Here is a 22,722-nt window from a genome sequence, read left to right as displayed (position 1 = left end):
TTTCAACAGCTCCGTTTATCTCATGAAAGGCGTTTAAGCTGAATGATTAAAAAGCTGCGCAGCGTTTTCTGCTGCCTCTTCCTGAAGCTGGTGTTTGTGTCGTCGCCTGTGTTTTAAATAAAGACACATCATGGTGATGTTTGGAAGGTTAACGCCTCGTAACGGACTCAACTGTGTGTGTGTGTGTGTGTGTGAGAGAGAGCCTGGCAGTATTTCAGAGGCTGCAGAAGAAAAGTAGGTCAGGACTCAACTCCAATAATCACACACATTCCTGCCATTGATGCACAACCTCCGACATGTGCGGCACATTTTCACATTATCTCTAGTGTGTACTTATGCAGTCAGCAGACATTAACACATGCGCACACACACACACACACACACACGCACATATGTGCACACTCTGGCTCGACCACTTGCCATCCATCACCCCCACCCCCTCACCCCCCAGGCTGCAGCACAGTGCCAATGAGATGAGCAGGACTCCCCACTGGCCCACATCACCACCACCACCCTGACTCTGTGTGTGTCTGTGTGTGTGCGTCTGAATCTGCTTTATGTGTGTAGGAGAATTTATAAACTCATATTCAGCTTGACTTTGCAAATTGGACGTTATATAACGAATATGCAAATAGATCATCCTTGAAGACCTTTTGCTGACTAAAGTCGAGCCACAAAGAAAAGGACTATTGTCAACACACACACACACACAAAAAAAACCAATAAGAACAAAGACTTATTCTACAAAAGCCCCCCGTAAACGTGAAATCCTTGGCCTGAATAAAACGTAAATGTAAATCTATCTGATCACAGAATAATTACAGTGTGAGGACGTTCTTTGCCCTTCAGACCGATTAAACCTGCTGGTTTGTGTGTTTTCGCCAATCGATGCTGAGGACACACAACAGTCAGAGGATTGATGTGCAGCTTCTCTCTCATCTCCTTCCTGTTTCTCCACGTTACAGCATGTGGCTCCGTGTCTACCGCCTCTGTCCGCGGTCTGCGACGGGATCTGGCCGTTATTATCTCCATCCAGCAGGGTTATTAATGGATGGCACACGTATCACACAAACATGGAGCCGATGGTTGCCATGGGAACTGCATCCGCAGCGCCCCAGAAAGGACAGAGAGGGAGGGAGGGAGGGAGGGAGAGAGAGAGAGGAGAATGTGAAGTGGAAAACAAGAGGGGGGAGGAGCGGCAGGGCGGGTGATGGATGGAGGGAAGGAAAATAGAGAAGGAGGGATGGAGGGAAAGAGGAGAAGAAAGAAGTCCACTTCTATCAGTCTGAAACATTTGATTCAGCAGAAAGCGTGACCTTGGTGAGGAAGACAAAGGCAGCTCAGCTTTCTCTCCGTTGTTCGGTCCCACTCTGCACTTTGACACATTTATTAGCAGGTTTTTGTTCTTGAACGCTCACTTGTCTCTAAAATGTCCAGTGACAGATCCAATCCTCTGGGAAAGATGAATAAATGACCTTTTAAACGCGGCGTCCTTTATTTCGTTCAGATATAGATCGTACTTTTCTAGTCTCACAACAATCCACGGCCTCATTCTGTGGTATTTTGGTTTGAATATGATGGAAACATTCTTTAAAGCCTCCTCTAAACCCTGACATGTTATTTCTGCGGCACGTTCTCTCTTCAAACTAAATGCCTCTCAAACATTTTCTTCTACCAGGTCTGGTTCGTCATCAGACCGGCATCGGTTCGATTCTCAGCACCTGCTGCAGGTCAGGAGGAGATTTCTGTTTGAACAGATGAGCGTGAGGCTTTCGGAGATCAAGGTGAAATTACATTTCTTCAGGCTTATATTAACGCTAAGTAATAATTTATCAGCCGAGTTCCGGTCTGTAGTTTTGATTTTGTTCTAGAGGAAAAATTTCTGCAGAGCAATCAATCGAGCTCTTTATTTATTTAAGATAAGGTATTCCTTTATCGGTCCCACAGCGGGACAGACGGACAAACACAACGTAAAGAGGATGTAATAATAAAATATGTACAGTTATTTCCAAAGCTGTAGTGTTTGAAGCGCCTGTAAACACAACAGAGCCAAGTGACGCCGCTCTGATGACCACAGCTCACCGAAGTGACTCCTGATCAGTTATCTGAACCAAGAACGCACAAATACATCAGAGTCAGCTGAAGCTCAGCGTCCTCCATCCATTTTGTCTTGTTTGTGGTCTCTTCCTCCCTCTTTGTGTCGCAGTCTTGGCCTGGCAGGCAGCTGAAAGTCCAGGCCTTCATTCAGGAGGCAGAATGAAGGACGTGACATCACTCTGACAGATCAATGAAGGGCTGCGTACTGCACACAACTGCTGACTCACACTGTGGGATGGTCGGGGGGGTGAAAGCAAGTGGGAGTTTAAGACAGTGAAGGACAGAAGGTGGTGGTGGAGGTCAGAGGAAAGAATGAATGGATGTGACCGAGCTTGACGACCTTTGAGAGAGTTGAATCTATAAGCATCTGTCACTGAGATAGTTTACGGGGGGCACGGAGACGGCCGTAAACTCCGAGATAAACCGTCAGCGGCTGTGAGGAATGACTGTTTTCTTTATCGATGAATCTGCTGGTTTTTGTTCGGTACAGCACTTCAGAGGCTGAAGCTTAATCACTGTGGCCGTTTCCTCCGGCGCCGCCTTAATGTTGGACATTTCAGTGAAATCACGCAACAAATGGGCCGCCGACAGGTTGATTTATTGACAACATCCAGAAAGAAAACTGAAAAACTCTTTTACAAAAGAACAAAAAAAATTCTCTAGTTTGAAAATCTGGGATCGGCACATTTTTGGTATTTTAATGAGTAAATAAGTAAATATTTATCAAAATGAAATGAAGTGAGCATCTGTCCAATCTGGAACATCGATTTCTTTTGTGTCTTTTAAATACATTTTCTGACTTTAATGAAAATATTCGGAGCTTATTCTCAGAATTTGCTTCATTTCTTTTTTTTTTAAGCTTAATTATAAATGGGTTCAGACAATTTATCCTGCCGATATTTCACGTGTTCTTTTTGTTTCTATAGCTAAGGCCCAGCTTTGAATCGGAATGGAACTAATGATAAAATAATCCAACTAATTCTCTGCACTGATCAAATCTGATGTCAATAAATCTTCAGTTCATCGATGACTCGTTTCAGAACCATCAATCTGCTCGACACACGAAAGAACCCACAGAGGACAACAGCTGGAGGTTAATGAAGTCCAGTCAATGACCCCATCACACACACACACGCACGCACGCACGCACGCACGCACGCACGCACGCACGCACTGGGTTTTTCACTAGTCACTATGGATGCTGTTGCTACAGAAACAATCCACGGAGCTTTTTCCAGGAAGACATGGGAGATTATGTGATTTACAGATTTACAGCTGCAACTTTGTCATTAGGTCAAAAGAGAAGGAGTGAAAAAGAGAAAATGTGCCGTGAAACGACTCAAAATATTCCTCTTTTCCATAACAGGACAATTTTTCGCACCAGAGTGATGTAGCATCTGTTGCAACTCCATTTTTTTTTTTTTTTTTTTAAACCACCTGCGAGAAGTGAGGACGTGGATGAATTATTCAACACAGAGCTATTTTTACGTTCACAGCTCGGTGGGGAAAGTGTGAAGCAGAGAGATTAACATTTAGAAAAGTCAGAAAAATGAATGAGCAGAAAGATAAAAATGATACATGATGATGTCAAACCTGCTCCGACTCAAATGTCACTTCAGAATAAACACTGTTTGGTGGCTCATTAAGGCGGTCCGCTTGTTGCTCAAGGGCACATCAGCCCTGTTTGAGAGTTAATTTTCCTACAGATATCTTCATACAATCTGATGAGATAAGAAAATCCATGTTATAGAAAAATGTTTTTACTCATAATTTCACTGTTTTTGGGGGCTTTTGGAAGACTTCCTGTACATATTTCACATTAAAAGCCTGCTAAAAAAAAAAATAATAAAGGGATTGTGCCACGGAAGGCATCCACTTTCACACAGCAGCTTAAAAATTGCAGAAGCTTCAGAGCAGCAGCAGCTTAATTATAAGCAATCAGAGAAAGTCAGCACCAAAGTGAGAATGAATATAATCTGACATTTCTATCAATATAAACACAGAGGAAGTATTGAAGTTGCAAAAAGCATCGACAGAAACTGTTTTAAAGTCCTGTACGAGAAGTTCTGATGTTTGACAGCAGAAGGTCGAACATCGCATCACCCGAAGAGTGCTCTGCTGATGGTGGGCGTGCAGCATGAGTTTACATTGGAGAGAGAGAGAGAGAGAAAGATGGTGGAGGGGGGGGGCTCTGTCTCATCTATAAATAGGCCTCAACAGCAGCACAGCCTTAAATATTTCATTACCTCCTCCTCTCCAGATTGAAGAAGTGGGGAGTCAGAGTCAGGGGAAGGAAATGGAGAGACTAAGGGGGGGCAGAGGCACAAGGGGGCCTGTCAAAAATAGGATGTAGGGGCAGAAAAAAGGGGGATAAGGAGGATGGAGGAGGAAAGAGAGGAGGGAGGCTGAAGGCATGGGAATCTAATCCGCCCTCCACCTCCTCTTCATGCAAAATAAGAAAGAGGTATTTCTGAATTTCTCCAGACAACTGGTGCGTCATGGCCGATAAGAGGGTTATCTTCTTATGAAGGCGCCGCTGAAAATCTCTGGATCGCTGCAGCGTGAGGCGACTTGGCGTGCTGTTGATAAGTTTTTGTTTGTCACCATTTAAACCAGCAACCAGCCAAACAAGCAAAAAATGATAACATGAAAAAAGAGATTAATGCCTGGAGACATGAAGACGGTTTCTTCCCGGCAGCAGCAGCGTCATTCTGCTTCGGCCTCGCTGTCACTTTGAGGAAGACAAAGCGCTGCTGGGCTGCTGCTGTAAGCTTCCCCTTCTCCCTGCATGCTGTTGTGCATGTTGTGCATGATGTGCATGCTGAAGGGGAGTGTAAGGTTAGAGCCACCTCCACAGGGAGCTGCAGCTGCACGAGCGCAGTCGCATGCAGGCCTGCCTCTCCATGCACAAATGCAAACACAAACATATTTGCACATGGCGGCGCGCCCTTTGTTCTGTCAGTGTTTCACCGTGATGGATGAGTCGGCATGAGAAGCACGTGGAGGGTCATTATGTGAGCCCGACACCTACAGAGAAACGGGCTCCACACTGAAGCAAGATACCATCAGAGAATGGCAATGATGGAGAACCTGCACAGCAGCGTGCACACACACACACACACACACACACACACACACAGGCACATCTGTCACACAAATGCTGCCTCTCTCTCATACACAATCACACACAAAGAGACCGCTGACGGTCAATTCAATAATCGGTGAAAGGAGCGACGAAGGTGATCACAGTGATCTAAAAGGTCACACAGAACAGTTTGGCCCGCTGAGCCGTCAAAAGTTTTGCAAGAAATTATTCACACAGAGTTTACTTGGCATTTTCTTCTCCTGCTGGGACGTCGCCTTGACATTTCTGAGCAGATGTTTTGGGAGCTCAGATCTGCGTTTGTTTTTCCACCCAGATCCGGAAGAATCTATATTTTGGGCGAGGAGACGACACACGTTGTTGCTGGACGGGTTTCTATGAAATGTTTCCCTGTAGTGTCAGTAAAGACTCATCAGAGATCTGCTGCACAGATTTATTTTTCCTGGTCTGTAATCATTAGATTGACAAATGATTAACTATTGAATTTGACATGATGAGCTTGTCCTCAGCTGCTTGCATACAGAACCGCAGTCAGCATCTGGTGCTGCAAGTTTGTGTATTTTGGACACGACACAATCATTAAAACAACGCACGGCCCACTGGACGAGGTCACTGAGTGAAGCAGAAGTGAGGGCAAAAGCCAAATGCTAACTATGTCCAATCCAACGAGTCACATGAAATGCTCCGAGTTCAAACGGAGACAAAAGCTCTAATTGGTACAAGAAGCTTTTTTATTTTTTTTATTTTTGGCTGACACCTGAGACCCTGAAGGAGCAGGGACACTTTTACATGTTTCACATTGTTGTGGGTAATCAGAATCAGACTTAATTTTAATACCACATTGTTCCAAAATGATTATTATTAAATGATGTTAGACACGGAAAGAGTCTGGCTGGCTGGGAATCCAACCGGAATGCACGTCCAAACGGTCGCCCCCTCATTTTCTCTCTGGGAGGTTTGTATGGCACGTGTGTTTAAATACATTTCTAAATAAGATGCTCTGAGCTGAGGTGACAGTTTGTCCCCTCCTGGGATGAAAGTGGATGCATGAAATCACTTCATTTTCTCACACAGACACTTTCTCCTGCAGCACCTTTTAAATGAGCTCTCTGAAGGTTTTTGCAGAGGATGTGCAGCTAAATCACATGTAAGCTTCTTGTAATTCTTGTTAACTTTGGCTAAACGTTTTGGTTATTTTATAACAGCGCTTTAAACACGTTTGAGAGTCAATTTGATTCCTTATGAAAGCTACAGCAGAGTGAGGGGAGGACATCTCGTTAAAAGGGAGCTAGTTTCAATATTCAGTTTTACCTTGTGCGGATGAAGAGAACAAAACAGGATGTTCTTCATCTTGTTGATGAGCCCGAATACAAAACGCTCAAGTGTTTGCTTCACAACAGTCCACGTGAGGATTTTTATTGACTTGGTATCTGTACATTTCAATGTTTTAAAGTGGCAAAGGACACAGAGGGGAATATGAAAAGTCTGCCTGTCCTGATGTGAATCTCAGTGACTCTCCAGGTAGGAAAGATGAGGCGGCTGCAGGATGCAGGGATTTTATTTAAGCGTGTAATCTATATCCGTGTTTTTCTCCGCTTCGGCGGTCGGAAGCAAAATTAATGCCAGCCTTCCCGAAGAACTCGTAGCTCAGATTAAATGAACATTCGGGTTCATGGGAGGACTGTGCACTCTATCTGCCCCCATAATCCTCCTGCCGTAGGACACGCCGGGTCAATACTGCACATCTGGGATGATGCCATGTGCTCTAAGAACGCGTCATTTCGGTACATACATCGGCTCCACTTGGCCTCCTGCCCGGGTGGATAATGTCGCCGACACGTCCGAGTTGTGTGTGCTGCTGTAACTCAGGACGCACAGGAGGCTTCTTTGTGTGCAACCACCGAGCTAACATTTCCACGTGAGGCGTCGAGGGAAGATTGTCAATTTCTGGCAACCTTTAAAGGCATCTGTAATTATAGCTGCAGAAAATAACTTGCGTGACACTTAAAGCTGAACACCTCCAGTAAATGGAGAACTTTGCTCAGATGCAAGTTCACTCAAAAGCGCAGAGTTCAGGTGAGGATAGTGTAACAAAAGCAATTTCCTCCAGAGGAGGAGGTCACCACCTCGGTGTCGCCCACAAGACATTTTAATCCAACAAACTAACAACAACAGATGAATAAGCATTTTAGCATTTTGACCTCTGCCAACGCTCGCTGCCCACCCCCCCCCCCCCAAACCCCTCCGCCACCGCTGCTCACCTCTTGAAGTGGCCGAGCAGGGTGCCGACCAGCTCCCCGATGCGGCTCTCATTGGCAGGGACCATCCCCTGGAGACACACCACCAGATCCCTGCTGTCCTTAGTGTGGAACACAACCAGCTGGTCTTTCCCGGGGGACACGCTCAGTCCTGTCACCTGCAACACACAGTGTAATTTAACATCAGTAAACACACACAACAGAGAATCATCACAAGCGTGTGCATCAAGTAACCATCTGTATTGTGGCTGAACACAAAGGCAACACATTCACACACAGCCACAGTTAGCTTTGGCCCACTTAGCAAAGAAAAGCTTTGATATGAAGAGTTCCTGCGTGGGTGATTTATTTTTCTAAAGTCAGACATGTAATGTAACACAATCAAATAAAGACTTAAGAAGCTCACAGTAGAGTGAGGCCAAACAATCCTACATGTCTGTGAGAGTCATTTTATTATCAACATCACAACACTATTAATAGCTCCACTTTTTCAAACCAACATCCAAATGTTATCTTCCTGAGGGATGAAAATATAAATATAAAATGTATGAGCAGATACAAATAAAGAAAGAATGGCTGAAATGAAAAACAGCAGGATGGAAAAAGGGGAATCCCAATTTTTCTACCTTCACAGGCCTTCAAAGAACCCACAGAAAGAGCTCATCTCTTTCTCTCTTCATGCTCTTATCGGCCTTCCTTTTAGCCTTGCTTCCCTCCCCGTTAGTGGCCTCTTGCTTTTTTTAATTTGTCCTCCTAAACTGAACTCTTGAATGTTGAAGAAACAGCCGCAGGGCAGCCAGTCAGGTGCATTAACGCAGAGACGAATCCTCCGTGAGGGGGAAGACAGACGCAGACGGCCAGCTCGCTTATTTAGCTCCAACGTTACTCCAAACACTTCACGTAATCACCATGAATTAAAGCCTAAAGCAATACTTCTCTGTCGAGCTATCCACCCACAGTTAATTGCACAGAGCCAATTACATTTACATTTATATTAATGGTTTAACTGATTGGAACGACAGTTGGTGTCCTAATGAGTCGGGTAATGATACTTTCTGATTTGTTTCCTCATCTCATTTTTTATTTGTCTTGAGTGACACAATCAGTTTCATCCTGAGTATTTTTTTCTTGCCCAGCCATCTGCTCAATTGTTTGTCTGTCCGACCCTCAAAAATCAGACAAACCCCCCCCCCCCCCCAAAAAAAAACAAACATGGCCGACACCGAGCGGGCTAAACTGTGTTTATTTGCATTAACTGGAGGCTTACTCTACTCGCTGCATGATAACAGCCGTCTTTTAATTATAGTCCCATTTGTGTGGAATCCATTTATTATCAATTTTGAGGCCTGGTGGTGTCTAATTTGATAGAACCTGAACGTTCAGAGTGTGTATGAGCCTTGAGACACTAACTTAATATCTATAAAAATAAAAAAGACTGGTGAAGTGTTGAGCTCCTGTCGGTTGATGGAATATCTGTTTAGGATGATCCTTCAGCTTCTTTTAGTCCAAACGAGTTGACATGCTTGTGTTGTGTAAAAGCCGGAGGTCTGCGTGTCGACCTGTTGCTGATCTACAGTAACACAAGAGGGTGTTTATTTGGTGAAAGCAAACTGTACAGTGTGTACAAGTTGAGAACATGCAGCCTGGATCAGGAGTAATTTAGCCAGCAGGTTCTCCCAGTTTATTCTTATGGGAGAAACTTATTGCTTTTAAAGGGGGGGGGGGGGGAGGTGGCAGAGGAAAGTCTGGAGGCTCGATGATAAAATGAATATAATATAATCAGCTTAACTTGTGCAGCCATTCATGCTACGAGGCTGTGCAACGGACACAAATGTTTACTGGGCATAAAATATAGTCAAGTCGCCTCTCAGACATATGAATATATTAACGCAGTTGCAATTTATGCATCATCACCTTCTCATCCCGAAGTCATGCGTTCACAGATTTGCATAATTTGAAAGCTACTTTCAGAAAGCAGAGACTTTCTTCTTTCTGTTCTTCTCTCAAGAAAGTGCAGACGTGACAAAGCCGTGGACGTTAACGGTTCACGTGATGTACACGCACTGCAGCTGTGGACGGAAAATACACTAAAGTGAAGAGATGAATGAAAGAGACTGTGAGGAGAACCAAAAAAAAAAAACCTGACATATAGGAGACCATTTTGTGCACATGCCTGAACGACACCAGACATCAGCTGATCTGCCCTGCTGCTCGGTATCCATGACAACACTGTCTCCTGGGAAGTTGGCATGACAACAACGGGAAGGGAAAAGCAGGAGCAGAGAGAGAGAGAGAGGGGGAAGTGTGGCGGTGGGGAGGGAGGAGGTGAGACTGAGCTAGGGAGACAGGTGAAGGAGGAGGCAGGAAGAGGGGAGGTGAAAAGGAGAGAGATGTTTCTTTAACTGTATTCCCCCCGAATGAGAAATACAGTGTGGTGATCTCACTTGTGCAGCTCAGGCATTAATTGGTGAATAAATCCTTTGGCAGACAGTTGTTGGCTCCTCACTGAAGTACCAGCAGCAGGGCCATTCCTTACTGCTGCCCTGCAGGAGGAGCAGTAAATACACACTGCCGTGGTGTTAGCCTCTCGGTGCTAATCAACGATGAGCTAACTGCTTTCCCCGCTGGTTGACCTTCTCCGATCGATAGCTCCATGTCACGCTGCCATGCCTCCTGGCCTATATCTCAATCTGCAGCTCGTCCCTCCTCCTCCCAGCAGCCTCTGCACCTCGACCAATTCGCTCTCCTTTGCAGCTTGACATTTAGTCCATGAAAAAAATTTATGGAAACACCAGAGCAGCAGCTACGATCATAACGACTGAAAACATGAATGAACTCTGAACAACCACAATTATAAGTCCGGACGTGCGTTGCTTGAGCTTTTAACTCAACAAAGACACTGCTCTTACACCACATGTGTCTCTGACTGCCAACAAATGCAGCAAACAGACCTAAACCAACAGTCTATGAAGGATTTAGAAAATGAAACAACCCTTGTTATTTGAATATTTGCACCATCATGTGGAAGAAGAACCAGAAACTGTTTCACAGTCTGTTGGTTCCTACTGAAGGAGTAAATATAGAATTTCATTTTAACACTCAAACAGAAGGGACGCACTTTTGTAGATGAAGACTGGATTAATACATCTCTGGGGCACTTGGGAATATCTACACCAGCAGAACAGTATGTGTGTGTCAGACAAAACAAAACACACGCCGGGGCAGTTCATCTGAAATAGGATTCTTGGAAAGTTGGCTCGGTGGTTATCACATTATTGTGATACACTTCTACGGTAACTAAACTCCATCTCACTTCCAGATGTCCATTTCCAGGCTCTCTAATTTCCTCTTGTCATTGTTTTTTTTTTTGTCACATCAAACACTGGGACGTCTTGTCATAGTTGTCACCGTGCCCCGGCTTCATATCTCACTCATTTTGCCAGACGACGGGCGGGCACGTCAGCCTCAGAGATTAATGGATTACAGCTTCACTTCCTGTCTCATTTCTGCGGCACAATAATGTGCAAAATGGAAGATCTGTGTCGAAGAAGAGCAAAAATATAATCTGTTTCCACGCTCATCAAAAGGCGCTTCTGTCTTCTGGATAGTTGAAGGAAAAGTTCAGCATTTCTGGGAAATGTTTACTGTAAAGTCTCTCAAAGCTCCGGCTGTTATTTTGCTCAAGAGCTGAGAGAAGAAACTATCAGGCCTGATGTTGGAGTTTAGCTTTCAGTGATGAATTCAGTATGTTCATCACCACGACAGAGTGATGAACATATCTTCATTTATTACCTCTATGCGTTGATGCCAATCAGGAAGGAATAGTCAAATAAAATGAATCAGATTCTAGAAATGATTTAGAAAAAAGAAAAGAACATGAAGCAGCGGATGAGCTTGTGTAAGAAAACATTTGCCATAGAAACAGGCTCCTGTGCCGTGCACCGTGACGGACCTATCACAGGGTAAATATGAATTAGAACCAGCCAATTGTGGAGGTGAATGGCATTTTTGCATATTGATATGCCGCCACAGGAAATCAGAGCTGATGCCGTCACCGCTGCCACAGCTGTACGGACTGTAAACAACAGCACCATGAAACAAAACATAGCTCCAATCAGATGATTGTTCTTCCTGACTGATGAGCGTGCTGAGAATTTCTATTCTATGTTATCTATATCTATAAAATGTTGATTACGGAAAATCTGGAATGAGTAAATATTTTCCCTTTTTGCTTTTTACACGTCGACTGATTTATGAACTCCGGCCAAGAAGAAATTTCTATTTCTTTCTTTTACTTTTAGAGAAAACCGACATTTAGATTCAGCTCGTGGAAATAAACAGAATGTTTGTTTAGATAAATGGACTTTTTCCTTCTTCCTTATTCATCCAGCAGGTTTTTATGTTGCTGAAACACTTTGTGTTTGAATGAACCTGACTTGCCTGAATCATTCATTTTGTTGACACGACACAACAGCAGCGTTTGTTCTTTTACCTCATATCCATCTTCTACAACTTCAGCACCAAACAGGAACATCAGGCTGCTCTTCAATTAATCAACAGCAGTTTGAACATTTTCAGGATTCTGCATAATTCATTGTGACTCAAGCTGGTTAACGACACATCAAACAGCGTTTTGCATCTGAAGGATCTCTGCTTCTGCAGAGCCGATACGCGTGTCACCTCTTTGGAAATCTGCACCTTTGTTGAGCAGCGAGTGATCCCCCGTTCACCTCCCTGGGTTTGAAATTAAAACGGCTGTTTGGGGAAAAGTGACAGGAGGTGACGTACGTTGTAGAGGGGGATGCTCTTCATGGGCTTGTACTGCTTCAGGGGGTCCATCTTGTACAGGTGGCGGTCGGTGATGAGCACGGCCCTGTCCTCCGCCTTGTGGAAACGGTTGATCTAGGAAACACAACGCTCCTCATTAGTCGCCCCGCAGGATACAGTGGAGCCTCACAAACACAAAAACATCCCTGAGGCAGGTGGAACAAACCAGGAAGATGAATTTGTGCTTGTGTGTTCTACCTTTCGGACATTGGAGGAGAACAGCACTCTCATAAATTTGTCTTTCCGCTGCAGCTCGCTGGAGACGAGAGTGAAGGATGCCGCCGTGTCGGGGCTGTCCCGTTTCTATGGAAACGGAAACGGAAATCCCGTTAAAAACGCTCAGGTGCCAATTAAACACATCAGAGAGATCACCCGCCCCCGGGGCTGTTCAGATGAAGTCAGTGAAAACCTAATTTATTAAAACACAGAAATTATGAGTCGAAGCATGAGCAGTAACGTAAAAACACAACTTCTTCTGATGAATTAGAGCAAATATTCAACGCTGACTGTTTATTTATTTAAAGCATATAGATACGTTGAATGACCAGCTGTGGTGTAGACTTTATCAGCAGCTCATAAATATGGAAACACCGACTCATTTGCAGGACATAAAAAACAAATAAGAACTTTTCTCACTCTTGTTCTTGCACTCTGTCTCGTCTTTCTCCGTCTACGAAGCCACACATTATTGTACCGTATCATCTGATTTCTCCGCTCCACCTGCACCACCACCCCCCTACTCACCAGATAGTTGCCTTCCCAGGCTCTTTGCAGGCCCAAGTCGGCCCTCTGGCCCTTCAGGGCCTCCAGGCAGGCCACCTTGGCCCTCACCTGCAGGGTCTCCTCCGGAGAGAGGCCTTTGATGAGCGTCCACGCCCACCACCTGGAGGGAAACACATCCAGACACACAAAGAGGAAACTGAGAGCGGAGCACAGCTGTGCTGCACTTATTGGCCTCTCGCTCACACATCCTGACAGCAAACATCATTAACCAGGAAGGGTGTTTTCTAACTGTGCCCAGTTTCAAACATGAAGCACAAACAGACAAGCAGACGTCGGGATGAAAGTCGGTGATGAGGCTTTGATGGAGGAAGAAAAAAAAAAAAAAAAAAAAAAAAATCAATGGCCAGCGTGAGTTTAAGGCTGCAGGAAATGCGTGTAAGCCGCTTCAAACAGACTCATCTGGATTTGAAATAACACACGAGCCCATGAGTCGTCTCCTGCAGCCACGGCCAGATCCATTTTTAGCTCAGCCAGGTTAAAAACTTTTTAGTTTTGAGGGCTACATCGAACAGCGTCATTTCTTGCGAGTACCTGCTGTGGATGCTCCTGAGCGCCTCCTCAAACTTGCGCAGGACTTTGGGCGGCGTCGGCCACTTCACGTGTCTGCCGTAGTCCTTCATGGACCTCACGTTTTTGAAGCGGCGGTTGACCTCGCGGATGTAGGACTTGACTTTGTAGCGACGGTAAGCCTGAAGGATGACGAGGGCCGCTCGCATCCGCCGGTAACGCATTCTGGCGATGGTGCCCCTCCACACCTGCAGACAACAAGACAACATCAGGATCTGCATCTTTGGATGGGAAGCATCCCATCTTCGTCCCAGCTGGCAAAACCTTCGGAGGAACAGCATGTGTTAATAAAGCCCAGTTTCTTTGGTCATACTTGTCATATTTATTTTTTCATTTTCTGTTGTTGTTGTGTTTTTTTCCTTTCAAGTCTGATCAGATTGGGGTCTATCCTTGAGTCACTTCCATTTTTGTTTGTTTTCCTTGGGGACGTTAATGAACCTTTCCCAAAATGCTCCTGTGATCATGAACGCCGCCACTGATGAGTTTCACCTAATTGTCTTTCCCTCCTCATGACTGGAGTCTTTGTGCTCTGTACTTCTTCTTCAGCATCTGGAGCAGTTTTTATCCTTTGTGACCGCGGGGGAAACGTCTGGGCTCGGTTTTCTCTGCCTGATTTTTGGACTGCCTTTAATTCTGACTTTGACAAGTCTCACTCAGCATCGTGTCCTCAACAATACTGTAAATAAAACTGCGATAAGGAACAGACTTGTGGAAAAATCTACCTGGACCCAACATGCATAATGTAAGGAAGCAAAACAAACATGGGGGAAAAAAACTAAACAAAAACACACACAAACAAAAAAGCCACAACAAGTCTGAAATAGAGCAGATGATAATTAGATCTGATTCAGAATAGATCAAAACCAAAACTAGCAACAGCTCCGAAGCTCCAAATTCATAACGCTCACTTTTTACCCAGGAGACGAAGACTCCCACTGACAGACAGATCATTTTTTGTATAAGTTGTGTTGCGATCCTTTACGCACAGGAGGAACTTTACTAACGTGGCATGTAGATCAGATTTATTCAGCAGAATATCCACCACTCCCCAGGCTGACCGCGAAGAGGAACATCAGAATCTGAGTCATTAAGAGGAGTGGGACTGTGGGATAAATATAGCTGAACAGGTCCAATTTAATTTTCAGACATTTTATTCAATTACCGATGTTTGTTTTGTTTTTTACTTTACATGTCTACATGTTAGACGTCAGTGCTTGTTCTGTTTGAACAGTGAGGAGTCAGACAAAGCAGGATTTAAAATAAGAGCCCCCGAGCCTGTAACCAAACATCGGCTGAACGGCTATCTGACCCTCTAAAACATGAATAATAGATGTTAGTGGGACCCCAGGGAGCAGTAACTCCTCATCCAGCCTCACTAAAATCACCACCATATGCTCCCCCCTTCTACTATATACTCTCCTACGCACACAGACACACAACGTCTCAATTATTTACACATTTATTTGTCTGCACAGGACCTCTAAATAATGCTAAATAAACAGTAACGGAGTGGCACAAACCCAGCAGACGCAAACGAGAAGCAGGAGTGGAGTCCCACACTGAAGCCGCACTCCTGGCCCGTTTGAACGGTAACGCACAATAATCGCGGCAATCATGAATATTTTATCTCTCTCAAAGTGTGGGGGAGGCCGTCGGCGAAGAAAAGGATTTCTCACATTTGCATATTTAAACTGTGGAGGAGGTGGTTTTCACCTGATGAGGCTGGTGAAGTAGCAATTGGCAGAAAAGAGGATAAGTCATGCTCCGCTGGGAGATAGAATTTTAATTTACGCCATCCCCCTGAAAAAAAAGCAACAACAACCCTAAACCATATGAACTGTTAATGTCCATGGATGTTTATTAACATGAAATATCACTTCTGAACTGAAGGAATGCAGTCGGGAGCTTCCTCTACTGGAGAAACATGATTAAATGATCAAAGCGTGGAGTTATCCGTCGCATTACTGCTGAAGTGGAAAGAGCGAGGCCTGCAGAAGAAGCAGCTGAATCACACTGAGATCAATGAAAGAGGGCCAGTCAGCCATCTAATCACCGGACCGGTCTAGTCATGCCGCCTTTCTCAGAAAAAGGGAGGTTTAATTTTCGATCTTTAAAGCCCTGGCATTTACGTAATGGTGCGTTATGAGCAGTAAGCTGAGATCAGGCTGGAAAAAAAAAAAAAAAAAGCCGCCTTGATATCAACCATGAAGGCTAAAAGCTGCCGTCCTGGTTTCAGTGCGTCAGCTCCATTTAAAGCTTATCAGCTCTTTATTACAACACTAATCAGAGCAGAGCGTACAGCCTGGTTCTGTTGCTGCTCTTTGTGCGACCTGTTGTGTCTCTCTAAGTTGTCCCTCACATCGTGACTCTGGAGGTCAAACCCGTTAAACGACCTGTTTTGTTATATTTGTTATTCAGGGACTGAAATAGCTTGTCGAGCGCTGTTGTGTGTTACTGTAAGTCCAAAAAAAAAAGAAAAAGAAAAATGGGGCCTCTCCGGCGACGCTGACATTTGACGACCTCGTCCTGCGTTTCCTCTGAGCTGCACCGTCTCTGATGCATAATGGATGAGAGTGAGATACATATTCAGACACAATCAACGGTGATGCTGACGAGGCGCAGAGAGCCACGAATGGGTTGCACATACTCCGGACCGACTGCCTCAGAGTTACTCTTATTTAAATTCAGACTGTATTCGTGGTGTTTTGGTAAATTAGAGCACACACTAAATGTTCGGCTGTGAGCTTGTTTAAGTAGGAATAAAAAAAAAAAAAAAAAAAAAAAGCACATTATGTAAAATTATGTGGGATAGTTCACATTCATTACTACGCATGGACTAATATATATATTTATATTTGACAGTCTGTCTGCGCTGGTTTTCTCCAGATTGGCTCTGTTTTTTTTATGAATTAAAGCAAATCAGGGTCACATTAGGTCAAGTTACATTTCTACTCCTTTAGTGCACCATTATACATTTAAAAATGTTTTTTGTGTCGAGCTTGAACTTTCCACAGAAACATAAAAGCCACGAATTTGGATTTTCAAAAGGTAGTTCTCTGCTTTTTGCGTGTCATTATTATTATTTCTTGTTTAATCAGGTTATTAACTTTCTTACATGTTATTTTACTTTAAACTTTTGAAGATATTTGGTGTTCACATAGCGTTCATGCATTTTCCTTGTTATCGTTTTCTATCGCTGATAATCGTACCAGGTGTTGGGGAATGAAGCCTTTTCTTATTATCTGTATAAACCTCACAACATGTCATACATTGAGTCACACACCAAATGTGCTCATAACATACACTGAGCACAAAAAATGGCCAAAGCAGATTCTCAGTGGGAGTTCAGTTTAGATGTTGCACGTCTGATATCCACATGGTGCAGAAGACTCTGCCAGATCAACATCTGCGTTTATCGAAGCTACAAACCCCTGATTATGTTGTAAATGACTGAAAGGGGGAGAGGTTGGAGATGAGGAACAAATCGGGCATAAAATAAAAAGGAAAAAAAAAAAGAGATCATAAAGCGACAATGAATCAGCAACAAGCAGCAGACGTAAAGTGTCTCCTCGGTCTTTGGAGCCTCATTAAGGTGCGTGACAGGTGGAAAGTGGCGAGAGGTTAGAGTTACGGCGGGGGCCATCCAGCACATTTTCTGCTTCTCAAACAGTGAAGCAGTCTGGCTGCGATGACGATGAAGATGACACTCTGGGGATTGTGGATAAATTGGGCCAATAACAAGGCCCCTAACGGTCTGCCCCCTTCCTCTTCTGGCCAATAAAGCCATCTGATCATCCTTTTGCAGAGGCAGCCCTCGTTGTGCTCCGGGAGCCGGGATTTACGAGCTCATCAAAGCCAGATTGGGGATGTTTCGTCACAACAAAGCAGGACAGATTGCTGGGGTTTTATTCGAGGGGACTGAATGCTTTGAAATGCATACTGGGTAAAAAAAAAAAAAAAAAAAAGGTGGGGGGGTTCACACATCACATTTGCTGGGGCAACTGGTGAGAGCTGGAAGGCTTTAGCTGAGGACCCATTACCTGCTACTGAAAGCATCCAGGCTGCAGCTCTAATGAAAGGCCATTAACTGAGATGCTGTGCCGTCCAGTCCAAAACAACAACAACAACATTCGCCTTACTGTCACCAAGAGGGGGGTTGGTGGGGGGGGGGGGGGGGGGGTGGAAAGACAGATAGCTCCGTCGGCAGCACTGCCACACTTGACTGAACGCCCAAGTTTCCACGTCCTCTAGGGATATTGATCTGGTTTTCCAGTGACATGCTCGATACACCGGAGGGTGGGGAGGGGGTGGCACAATTTAGTGAGGCTGTCTGCAACGTGCTGCATCCACGGGCTGTCACAGGGCCGGGTGGGGGGGGGGGGGCACGAGGCAGAGGCTCAGGCCAGTGGTCATTATCATAAATCAATGGAGTGCTCGGGTGGGCCGCACGCACGCACCAGTGAGATCAGCGTCAACATCAACGCGCTGATGACGATTCCTCATTCCTTCACTCGGGACTCTCAGCGTCGCGCCATTTTAAATTTTTAGCTCGGGGCTGATGCACGCTAATGACGTGAAACAAATGTGTTCAAACTGATCTCATTGGAAATTTAAAGGCTCTGAATGGACCGGCCATCAGTGAGGCAGGACGGGGCAAAATGGATCGGGAGAATATTGGCAAGGGTCAAAACAGTGAGACCTTAAAATAACACACATTCGACAAATATGTTTGAAGGACACAAGAAAGTCTACCCGCTGAAAAAACAACAATCCATGTGCAGAAAATGTTTCTCTAAATATCTGTAGATTTTCTTTCATGCCGCATCTGATGCCAACAAATTATGACACTGTTATGACTCACAAATTTTGCTAAATTGTTCAGCAGGTTCAATAATGGGATTCTGTGAATGTGTCTGATGGGAGACGAAACTGTTGTCGAGTTTTCTTTCAATACAAAAAAAATAAGAAAAAAAAAGAAAAGCCTTTCTCATTTTCCACAATTCGTGGCTCCAAAAATGTAAATATTTGTATGTTTGGTTTTTTTTTTTCAGTATCTGAATGTAGCTACAACTGATTATTTGCCGTTCTGGCACATCTGCCACCTTTTTTTGCAATTGCTATTTTGGAAATTGAAAACTGGCAGAATCAAATATTTCTTTGTGTGGATGGGGAGACAAAATGAAGGGCAATCTGAAAAAAAGAAAAAAGGCTGCGAGCCAAAATAAGTTGCCATGGAGAAAGTCCCATGGTGACGGTCTTTGAGATTTCATCCTCACCAAAAGGTGTTTGGGCACTGCACTGATATTTTTAGCCTCCAGCCTTGGAAGGAAACAAAGAAACTCAGTGGATTGTACAGCCTTTCCAAAAAGGAAGAGAAGCCGATAACACGTTGTAAGATCGGGAAAATGAAGTGTTTCTGCCGGATCAGCTCCAGAGAGGAATGTTAGCCTTCCCGTTAAGCAGCCGGTTATTCACTGATTATCACTTTTCAAGTCAATCAGTTTCTCCATGTTGGTCTCTGTCTGTCGGCCTGTCCAGGGTGACCCCGCCCTCGCCCAGACTGAGCTGGGATTGGCTCCAGCAGCCCCCGTGACCCGGAAAGGGATAAGCTGAATGAAGATGAATGAACAGAGAAGCTGTGGAAGCTCACTCCCGACGTATCACTCACGTCTGTTAAACCTACTGCTGCACGGAGACTATGTAAAGCTTAGGAAAGCAATTAAGGCTGCAGCTCTGAATACACATGGGGGGGGGCTCGCTTCTCGTCACTGCTGCTCCTCTGACAAGCAGCGACAGTTACTGGGATGCGGATGGCTGAGCTCGACTTTATGAAATATTCATTTCAACACAGAGGGGAAGAAGGGGAGCTTAGCCTATGTATAATTTATAACATCTGTATTTACGTCGGACCGTGTGCTGCGTGTGTTCTTCCGTTTTCTTAAAGTGGTAATGATTGAAGTGTCTCTGTCCGCGGCGGTGTCGACGCGACGCACGGTCGCACAACAGGAAGACGCCAAGCAATCACCGGTAATGCACCCGAGGCCTGATTGGAATAAAACTCCAGGCCGGGCGGATTTGAGTGGATGTGGCCCGACAAGAGCAGAGAGATGTGAGGAAATGATTGAAGGATGAAGGAGAGGGAGCGGTGGGATTAAATGGAGCCCCTCCTCCAGTCCCCGCTCCTTTTCCTCAAAATAACCCCCCCCCCCGCCCCGAAGGAGGGAGAGTTATGGTAATTTAAAAGCCACAGAAAGCACAATGTTCTCCCAATTTGGAGAAGCAGAGGCGGCATGAGGCACCACTCAACCTGTCCTTAGGAGGTTCATAGATTATGGCGGGGGGGCTGTTTCATGGGCCAAATGAAGTGCTTTTATTATGAATCCATGAGGCAGACAGAGAGACAAGAAGTGTGTCTGTACGCCGACAGTCCTGGCATGGCGGTCCTGACTGGCATAAGGCCGTGTGGTGTGCCAGCTGCTGATAAGGGGATTGCTTGGCACAGCAGATCAGAGTCAGACCGGGATGTTTGTTCGAATAACAGCGGGAAAGAAACGGGAGTCAATTCTGCCGCTGCACCCGTATTTGATTTTGTGCGCCAGTGAGCGGGAGAGAGCGTGTTGGAGAGGCGTCTACTGCATTACCTGCTCTGAACATTGACAGAGGGCAACACCGACACCTGCGCCGGCCTCTGTGTTTGTTTGGCTGCTGTTCCTCTGGGCTTCCCCTCTATGATCAAAACCTGCTTATCCTCGGAGATCTCGGAGAGGACGCTCCCGGGGGAGAAGGCGGAAGGATCATCCGTCTGGTGAGCTCGCAAAGGGTCAGGCAGATCAATGCAAAGGGCAACCAATCAATCAGCTGCAGAAGTTAATTTGGCTGTTAAAAAAAAAAAAAAAAAAAAAAAAAAACCTTTCATGTCCGAGGGTTTGGAGACAACACAATGTTTCTAAGCTAAGAACATGGCTGCCAGGTGGAGGATCTAGTTTTACACACATGCGTCGGCACGGCTGATCCAGGCGGTTTGCATACCTTGTCATTAATGTGACAGCCAGCTCGAGTGGCACGCCGCCGTGTTTACACACCCGTCACTCCATCTATCAAAGGCCAGCTGTCATCCAGTCGCTGATGTGTGATGAGTTTAGCAACCACACAGATTTTATATTCACAGCAGCTCGTTTAAAAACAGCAGAAACTAGAAATGACATCAAGGCCACACAACGACAAACTTATTTTTGATTCTTTCTAATATCACACAAATCATTTTCACACAGAGATTTACTCTTTTTGGATTTTTTAAATCACTATTTACAGACATTTTCCCATTTTATTCTGTGTAATGTATAAATGGATACAGATAGAAGCGTCCATGTTACTTTCTAAAACGCTCAAACATCTTAAGCTGTAAATCTGAGCTTCGCTCCTCCTCTCATAACTTTTACGTAGAAGAGCTGTGTGGGTGAAAACTCAGTCGAGGAACCAGGAGAGACAGAGAATAAAGCTAATAACACAAAATTATATCAGATACAAAAATATCTCTGTGCTGCGGTTGTGTAGTGTGCGTGAAAACTTTAATCGTCAGAGATGTTCCGGTCTCTCAGGTGATTCATATGCAGAACGACTGCTGATGAATTCCAATGAGCACACGGGCCATGAAACACCATCATCAGGGCGTTTTGGGTTCATGGCCCGGATCAGATAATGGGAGGAGGTTGATGGAAGGAGCTCGTGAAGACGGACTCTTCGATAATAAAACAGCTGTGCCTTTGATATTTCCGAGGCAGTCGGACTCACCTTCTGCAGGAAGAGGACGATTCTTTGGACCATTTCGGCTCTCTGCTCCTCCAGGCTGAAAAGGGTTCGCGGCGTGCGGATGAAGACCTTGGTTTTGCCGTAGGCCGCGTCGTGGTCGAACCCGCAGCCCTGCATGAGCTTCTTCACGGCCTCTCTGTCCGAGGGCAGGTCATGGTTTGGCCACGTGAACTCAGAGATCATCTTGTATCTTTAGGAGGGAAATATAAGATTTAGAATTACCAACGAGATCCTCTTAATTTCTTCCAGTTGACTTTCTGCCAGCATCATCAGGTCAAAATGACCAAATATTCAGCTTTTTCATGAAAAACCAATCAGCCCTAGTTAAACTCTATTCAGTGCTAATTGGCAGATTTTAGCGTGCTAATTTTTGAGGCTGTAAACTCGGTAAATGTGACACACCCTGAAAATAAACAGTGGCATTAGCCAGATATCGGTATTCTGCGTGTTGTCATTCAGATAGAAAAACAGGAAATGAGAACCACAATCCGTGAGGGAGAAATCGAACAACTCAGAGTTCACATTCATTCTGAAGATTTATTCTAATTGGCGTCCTTTGTGCTTCTTTAAAATTAATCTCTGAACTGTTGTCAGGAAAGAAAATCTTTCTTCAGGCCATATTTTATCAGAGGAAGGAAGAGACTTGGGCTTGGCGACGGCACGGCGCTGTATAAATCTTAATTATTAAATGTAGGACTTCGCTCCTGGCCTGCTGCCATGGAAATTATATCATTTAGTAGATAGACAATGGAAGTAATTATCACAGCCCAGTGCGAAGGAGTAAGGGGTCAAATCACCTTTTGGAAAGGGAAACTTTAAAATACCTTATTTTTTTCCCTCGATCATCAACTTTATGGTTTTTTAGAAGACTCTTAGAAGACTGAGAACTGAAGAACTGAGACCAACTAACCCTAACCCTTCCTCACCCGATGAAATTATATTTTATGTCCGACCTCAGACTGCAGCCTCACTGAAAACAAAAATGATTTCTGATAGTTTTGCATATTTTAGTTTTATCCAAAGGCTTCTCCAGTTCACTTTACTCAATCATTTCGTTCTGGCTGAAAATTAGTTGACACAATAAAATGTATATTAAGGAATCTTGTTAAACTCAGACTATCAAATGTTTGATGTGGACGATAACGGAGATCAGACGTGATTCACTGTGGCCTCCAAACATCCCGGCGTTTGTCACCAGACTGCATCCTGTCTCATTTCACAGCCACCCAAATGTCCACGCTGTGATGTCATAGAAAGACATCAGCGCCAGTTTGATGA

General features: G+C 44.7%; 1 protein-coding gene across 2 annotated transcripts in view; it reads right to left on the bottom strand.

The window, feature by feature from the left end:
- myo1d (myosin 1D) overlaps positions 1 to 22,722 on the bottom strand; it is a 66,102-nt gene that overhangs the window by 12,172 nt on the left and 31,208 nt on the right. The window contains exons 16-21 of one of the 2 annotated variants that reach the window (XM_029528506.1): positions 21,427 to 21,634; positions 13,600 to 13,823; positions 13,018 to 13,168; positions 12,484 to 12,588; positions 12,247 to 12,360; positions 7,462 to 7,616 (exon numbers count right to left, since the gene is read on the bottom strand). In XM_029528506.1, the coding sequence (XP_029384366.1) occupies positions 7,462 to 7,616; positions 12,247 to 12,360; positions 12,484 to 12,588; positions 13,018 to 13,168; positions 13,600 to 13,823; positions 21,427 to 21,634 (957 nt within the window). The remainder of the gene's footprint in view (positions 1 to 7,461; positions 7,617 to 12,246; positions 12,361 to 12,483; positions 12,589 to 13,017; positions 13,169 to 13,599; positions 13,824 to 21,426; positions 21,635 to 22,722) is intronic. The other variant, XM_029528505.1, reaches the window with a different exon arrangement.

This window comes from Echeneis naucrates, chromosome 19 (assembly GCF_900963305.1).
Source record: "Echeneis naucrates chromosome 19, fEcheNa1.1, whole genome shotgun sequence".
In the NCBI taxonomy this organism is placed as follows: Eukaryota; Metazoa; Chordata; class Actinopteri; order Carangiformes; family Echeneidae; genus Echeneis; species Echeneis naucrates.
The sequence above is the reverse complement of the archived record's forward strand: the minus strand, read 5'-3'. Positions and strand labels throughout refer to the sequence as shown.